The 7378-nt window shown below is 40.0% G+C and overlaps 1 protein-coding gene across 1 annotated transcript; it reads left to right on the top strand.

The window, feature by feature from the left end:
• Positions 1–639: 639 nt before the first annotated feature.
• On the top strand, positions 640–6780 carry Pxt (Peroxinectin-like). Its single transcript, XM_066282105.1, has 15 exons — positions 640–787; positions 843–987; positions 2624–2788; positions 2843–3119; positions 3173–3387; positions 3440–3616; positions 3670–3866; positions 3919–4111; positions 4164–4361; positions 4418–4568; positions 4622–4775; positions 5266–5424; positions 5500–5704; positions 5859–5973; positions 6628–6780. The coding sequence occupies exons 2-15, from the start codon at positions 846–848 to the stop codon at positions 6692–6694; spliced, it is 2415 nt and encodes an 804-aa protein (XP_066138202.1). The 5' UTR covers positions 640–787; positions 843–845; the 3' UTR covers positions 6695–6780.
• The last annotated feature ends 598 nt before the right edge of the window (positions 6781–7378 follow it).

The raw sequence follows: 7378 nt of genomic DNA, 5'->3' as shown, positions 1-7378 counted from the left end.
CTCTCCGTTTACGCACGTCTGCCACTGCGTTAATTTCAGTTCTAAGGACCAACCTTTTCATATAACCCCACAGATGAAAATCACATTGATTTAGATCTGACGATCTCGCGGGTCATCTTATAGGTCCGCTGCGACCGATTCACCTCTACTTTTTTTGCTTTTTTTCGTACGCGCATTTTTTCATTCTTTTTGGTATTTTGAAGGTTTTTGAGGTCTATGAGGGGCAAAGGAAAAATCTCACTTTAAGATTGAGTTTATATCGTAAGTATTATGCTTTATCAAGAACCTGCTACGAATAGCGTTCTGTTTTACTGTTACTGGAAATAACTAGTGAAACTTAGTTTACGTAAGACGATTAACATTTATTTATATTCCCAAAAAAACCTTTAAATTGCGTCTAAATTTAGTTATCATCTATGTTACGTTACTATTGATAAAGGTTTCTTGTAGTACTACAAAAGGCCAAAGGCCAGTAATTAATTAATTAAATAATTATATGATGCTTTGCTCAATTTTGCAATATTAGAGTTATGTTTTAAGTGATAATAAAATGTCGGAAAAATAACTAATGTTTAGCAATTTTTTTGGTTTATATTAAACATTTTAAACCACTCAAAAATCAAAACTATCTGAAGGTCAAAATCGTTGACCTGCAATGTGTTTGTGCCCTTTCCAACGGGTACGAAAAGGAATTTTCGAACCTTTTGTATGTTGTTTGCTTCGTTAGTATTTTTTTTTGCTAAAATTCTACCATCAACCATTTAAAGTAAGTGTGGCTGTGAACAAGGTGAGAAGATATTTTCACGTTTCATTAAAAATATATTTTTCGAACACGTTTTCAGAAAATGCTTTGGGTTTACTTGATATCGATTTTTGCCTCTATTCACATTGGAAAATGCCATGTGGTAATTCATCCACGGGACATTTTCACAAGTGAAGTTGAAGACAAGGACCTTGATGCGGCTGCACATAAAATTGGTATGAAAGGTACGTGAATTGAATGGTTTGGTTTTTTGCTTTCCATGAATAAATTGGTTTTTCATCAGTTTTACTCTATAATCGAACCCGAACGTCGAAACGATTTAAAATTTCTTTGGGTCGTAGTTTCGTAGAATAATTTCATTCGTAGCTGATAAAAATCCATAAAATTGTACCGGATATTTTAAAGTAAAATGGACGTTTTTATTAAAATACTTTAAAGGCAGATAAATCTATCAAAGTGTTGGTTCAATGTGAGGCAACTTTGTTGCTTGTCAATCCAATAACCGGTTGGCCCTCAATAAAAGTATTTATTTTATATTCATTTTATAAAGGTAAAATAATTGAACTGAAACATCGTTTGAAGCGATTGTTTTCTAAATTGAAGGACTGTTTGTACAGTTTATTATACGTATTTTGAGGGAGAATCTAAGCCCGCATTTTATTTCGTCACAAGTTAATAGTTTTTGACTATTTTAGCTTCAAAGTGAATGCCCGAATTCACTCCCGGCCTTACGAGGCGGGGGTAGTTAAGCGGGGGCAGGGGGCGGAGAATAAACGTTTATCCAGACTTCCTAAGGCCGGCCCTGCCTGAATTCAAGAGGTTTAAACGTACGCTGAATATTACATGCGGGGTGTCCCAAAGTTAAGCAGGGAAATCTCTTCATCACCGACATACAGAACCTTCAAATTATTTTTAAAATTTTACTTTACCGTTTCTTCGGTTTTTGAGTTATCCAGTCGAAAATTTGTATATACACAATTCCCTAAAATCTGTACTATCAGGAGTGACAATTTATTGTTAAAATATACAGGGTGGTGCTTTTTCGGGCACCAGGATCTCTTTGTTTATCCAGATCTTTGTTATAACTGATTTGAGGAAACTCGAATTCCCTGTTCCATTTATTCGCCAAGATATCTAGAAATGCGCATGACTCCCATAAGATGTGCGTATGGGTTATGTCTAGAAATATATACATCGAAGATGGTGCGTTTCTGACCATCGCCTGGTAGCATGTTTTTTTATTATTTTAGACAATACTATCGGCACCTGAAATATTTCTATGAAGAGACCAAAAAGCTAAAGAATTAGAAGGAAATTAAATTTGGTATCTGTATTCATACAGAGTGTTCCAAAAAAAGATCCCAATTATAATATAGTACGTGCTTAAAAAAAAATCTAACACTCTCTACCTGGCTACCGACAATTTCGACATTTTGTTGTAGAGGGTCTTAAGGAAAATAGGTATATGAAATTTCACAAACTTAACTCGAGGCACGTGTACGTGAGAGAAACGCCAATTTTGAGACAAAAACTAAAACGTGGCCACCCTGTATACCGAAATTAATACGTTTTGGACCATGAGTGAAGGAGCATCTTTTTATTATGTGCAGAATAGTTTTGCCCCGCGAAATATACCTCCATGATGATATCTTATACCCTACATATCTTCGTCTATGCAAGCAACAAAATTTGGTTCACATAGCGGATAAGTCGTGCAACCCAAGCAATTTCGAATTTCACAGCTCCAGGCAAAACTTCTTCATTGTTTCATTACATCTTCGATTTTTTTTTCTAAATTTAAAAATTAGGACTGTTCTGATCTGAACTAATTTGAACAAACGCATTTTTACCACTACGCAGCAACCAATGAAAAAGCAGCAAAACATCTGGTTCACGAATCTAAATCGGAAAACTGCACCCCTCTGGTTGGCTGCCCGGCCCATCTGCGATCCACGGAAATTACCTATTGCAAAACTAAAGCTAATAGAGAAGGAGTTGTCTGCACCACTGGCCATAATCACACTAGTAAAATATTTAAAAGTCGAATAATTAAATGGTCCTAAATTCCTATCTTTTCAGCCTCAGTCGATGAAAGACTTCGCAGAAGTAGACACCACTTAGACCTCCAAGTATTAGGTTCGATTCAGAGAAAATCGAAGGCGGAACTGTCGAAACTCAGATCCAGGGAAGCTTTACTTTTAAGATCAGGAAAACCCACTGTGTTACTGCCAGGCCCAGCCACTTATGGACATTTCAGAAATTCCCGATCGTTCGACATCACTGATTTGTCTCAAATGATGAATGTGGCCGACCGTGCCTTGGAACTGGCCATCGCCACTAAACAATTCAAAGATCGGTGGGCCTCGAACGGGCTAAATTAACATCTCTGTTAACACAAAATTGTTTCAGACAAGGCCTGTCCGTAGACGACTTGGAAATGGGTTTGATTGAACACGATCTGCGCCCCACTCCACTGGGCCACACGTGCATCCCATCTCCCTTCTGTCCTATGATCCCAGATAAATATCGTCGCATAGACGGAGCTTGCAACAATGTGCTTCATCCCTCTTGGGGGGCCCCCTTCACTCCATACTCCAGGCTCCTGCCAGCCAGTTACCAAGACGGTATGCTCTTCCAGATTCTTCTAGGGTTGCTTTCGAATTTTTGACGTTAAAGGTGTTTGGTCTACAAGAGTTTCTGCAGCATCTGAGAACCACCTTCCCAGCCCCAGGTTGATCAGCACATCGATTATATTTGATATCGATTCACCTAATCCCGACTACACTTTAGCAGTAATGCAGTTTGGTCAGTTCATCTCCCATGATTTTACCCAGTCAATGGATTTATCATATCGTAAGTTAGCTAAGAGTTGTGGCAAGGTGCGTATGACGAAGCTATCTTAACAGCTAATGGAAGTGCCATTTCTTGCTGTGAAACTGATGGATCCGCACCTCTGCCTGCAGAAGCGACACATTACGCTTGTTATCCCATTGAAATACCAGAAAACGACGATTTCTTCGGCAAGTTTGACCAAAAATGCATGAATTTTGTTAGGTCCATTTTGGCCCCTAGACACGATTGCGCCTTAGGATACGCTCAACAGGTCACTTGGTTTTCTTTCAGGTGAAAGGGAAATGTTAATTTGATCATTTAAGATGAATAAACTCACCCATTTTATCGACGCTTCTTCAGTCTATGGCTCGACTCCGGAGCAAACTGGTAAATTGAGAAGTTTCCAAGGAGGAAAACTCAATGTCTTCAACGATTTTGGAAGGTCACTCTTGCCTCTTTCCCAAGATCGAGAAGCCTGCTTGACCATGGAGCAGGGATCTGCGTGTTTCGAGTCAGGTAAATTTTCTCGCTCTTCTGTAAATGTTCCAGATATTCTCTCCTTTGATAGGAGATACTAGGACCAACCAAATGATCACCTTGGTGGTCATGCACACCATATTTTTACGAGAGCACAACAGATTAGCCAGCGTTCTGGCTCATCTCAATCCTCATTGGAACGATGAACACCTGTTCCTCGAAGCTAGGCAAATACTCATTGCCGAAATGCAAGTTCTAATTTACAAAGAGTTTTTACCAGCCGTTTTAGGTATAATTAGCCATATTTCCGGTGACCTAATTCTAATCTCCTTTGTCTTCATTAAGGCTCAAACGCAATGAAGGAGTTTCAAATTGAGTTAGAGGAAGGCTACAAGTATTCCTTTGACTACAATCCTTTGGTCGAGCCCTCGGTCACCAACGAGTTTGCAGCAGCCGCATTCAGATTTGGGCACTCTACGGTTGATGGTCGATTAAAGTACGATGATTACGCTTAACATTTTTGTTGCTTTTATGAGATTTTGCTACCAGACTCTACGGGCCGAATAAAATGGACGAAATCGTTGCCATTCCCGAAGTGATGTTTTACCCGTCACGAATGAGGCACCAGGAGTTTTTGGATGAGGCTCTGAGCACATTGACCACTGAGCCGATGCAGGAGGTGGACGTGTCGATGTCAGAAGCGGTAAGGAAATTTGGCCCTCTTGGGGCAGCAAACATTGTGATTTTGAGAGAGACTGGTATTTTATCAATTTCGGAACATGGGAAGTCCCAAAGGTGGTGTTTCATTTCACAGATTTCCCACTACCGTTCGCCAAACTCTGGCCCTGAAGTCCCCTAAAAACTTGAAATTTTGCAGGGTTCCACGCGTTTAGGGGTGATTAATTTAAATAAAAAATCACCTGCAAACCAGCTCGATCGAATGCTTTTCCCGAGATATGGGGAAAACTTAAATTTACCAATCACGATTAATGTTGAACTTTCAATAGGTATTGCTACCTATAAGGCCATTCGAGACTCAAATATCTAAGAACGCAGCCCCACGTGCTAATAATCCACACGTGCCCTCATGGTCTGTTGACCCGTATGTTGCCCTTTCCAGAACAACTGTCCACTCCAGACAAGTTCTTTCATCTAAAACAATTTCATAATTTATTTTTCGTTTTTGCGTTCAGTTAACGAAGTACATGTTCCGTGGAGGAAATCCATTTGGAGTTGATTTAGCCGCTATTAACATACAAAGAGGCCGAGACCATGGCTTGAGGCCTTATAACGACTACAGAGAGCTAATCGGGTTACCACGCATCAGAGACTTCAGCGAATTCGGACCGGAGGTAAAAATGATGTTTTTGAAGAAACTTTTATATTATTCGAGTATTTTCTGTAATCAGAGGTTTTACGTGTTTTAGATGGGAAGCAAGCTTGGTTCAGTGTACGAATCAGTGGACGATGTAGACCTTTGGGTGGGCGGCCTGCTTGAAGATAAAGTCCCAGGAAGTCTCGTAGGACCAACATTTCGAGACATAATTGCAGATCAGTTTGTCCGTTTGAAGAAGGGCGACAGATATTTCTTCGAGAACGATCCATCCATCAATCCGGGACATTTTTCACCAGGTAAGCGAGTGGTTGCCTCCGGAGGTTCTTAACGGATGGTTATTAACTTCAAGAGTGAATGAGATTTTTAACACGAAACAAAGGATCGTGAACATTAACATGACTTAATATTCAGTTTGTTTTTATTAATACCATTACTTTAAATGAATTTCAGAGCAATTACTGGAGCTTAGGAAGGCCTCGTTGTCGCGGATAATTTGCGACAACAGCGATAAAATGTTACTTTCCAGGCAGGCCCGCAATGCTTTTAGAAAACCAGGGGTGTCAGGGTAGGTTTGGAATACATCTTTTCGTCATTGCATTAGGGCAGACGTATCTCTATTAGTTTATCACCTTTTTTCCTCGCGCGTTTAGCACCTGTTTTCAGCGTATATTGAGGTGTGCTGGTGTGAAAATGCTCAGACTAGAATATTAGCTATTCCTTAATCGAACGGATGATGCAAATCACTGTATTATAAGGAATTACCTTTCGTTCTCTCTTTCTCTCTCTCTCTATCACTCTCTCTCTCTCTCTCTTTCTCTCTATCTCTCTATCTCTCTCTCTCCTTCTCTCTCTTTCTCTCTTTTTCTCTCTCTCTCTATCTCTGATCAACATCGCACTCATGGACTGTCGAAGAGAGTTGGAGCCCAACAGATGGAAAATTTAAGACTGGAAACTGGCGCGGAAGCAGTTATTTTCCTAATGGCCTTCGGTAATGTGGCTATAATGACGCTTTATCGCACGCTGATTACAGTTGAAGCAGCGAGGCGAAGCGGAGTCGGGCAGCTAATGCGGTAAAGACTACTTCGCTCCTCTGAGCGCGAGTCCGAACGTCGTTACGTCAACTTTTGCGTGCGAAAAAGTAATAACGCACGCATACCAATGTCAATTGTTTTACTATGGTTTTGTCATGCGAAAACACTTTTTTTCGATCTTCTTCTAGGAATGAATTTGTCGATTGCACCGGCCCGGAAATCCCATCCATTGATCTAACCCTTTGGCAGGAATAAGAATTGTTGTTTGTTGTTTGATATTTTGTTAGTACTTAAATGTTTGTTCTGCTGTGTATTGCAATTTAATATATTATTAGAGCGTTTATTCTTCGTGACCTTTTTTTAATGACTCGAGATGGGGCCATGCAACGTTACGTGAGATAAGCCGTCGCTCTTTGAAAATCCTGTAGTTAAGGTTGCAGCACCCCTCCCACGTCATAGAATGACGACGGCGTAACTGATATTTATTAATTAGGTAATTAGCACATCGTCTTTGTACCTCAGCAGGGGATGAATTCGTCAATAGTAAACTTTTAAATCGATCGATTTGTAAGTAGAACAAATTAAACCTGGACATGGAGTTGCGCAGTTCCTTGCAAACGCAGAACTTTATGCAAACTTGCGTCAGCGTTTAAGTGAAGAAATTAAGAAAAAGCGACCTTATTTGATGAGAAATAAAGTCTTACTTCGTGAAGACAACACCAGTCCGCACTTCCGCAATCGCGAAGGCGAAAATCAATCAACTTGGTTTCGAATCGTTTCCTCACCCGCCGTCTTCGCCAGATTTAGTCCCCTTAGATTATTTTCTATATTGAGAAATGACGTAATATTTGCCATTTTTTTTCTTTAAGTGTTAAGTCGAGTACTTCTGAAACCATCCTTGCACACGACAGCGCTAGGTACAGACCAAGTGCTTGCTAA

The sequence above is a fragment of the Euwallacea fornicatus genome, chromosome 5 (assembly GCF_040115645.1).
Source record: "Euwallacea fornicatus isolate EFF26 chromosome 5, ASM4011564v1, whole genome shotgun sequence".
Classification (NCBI taxonomy): Eukaryota; Metazoa; Arthropoda; class Insecta; order Coleoptera; family Curculionidae; genus Euwallacea; species Euwallacea fornicatus.
This window is presented reverse-complemented; position numbering and strand designations above follow the sequence as displayed.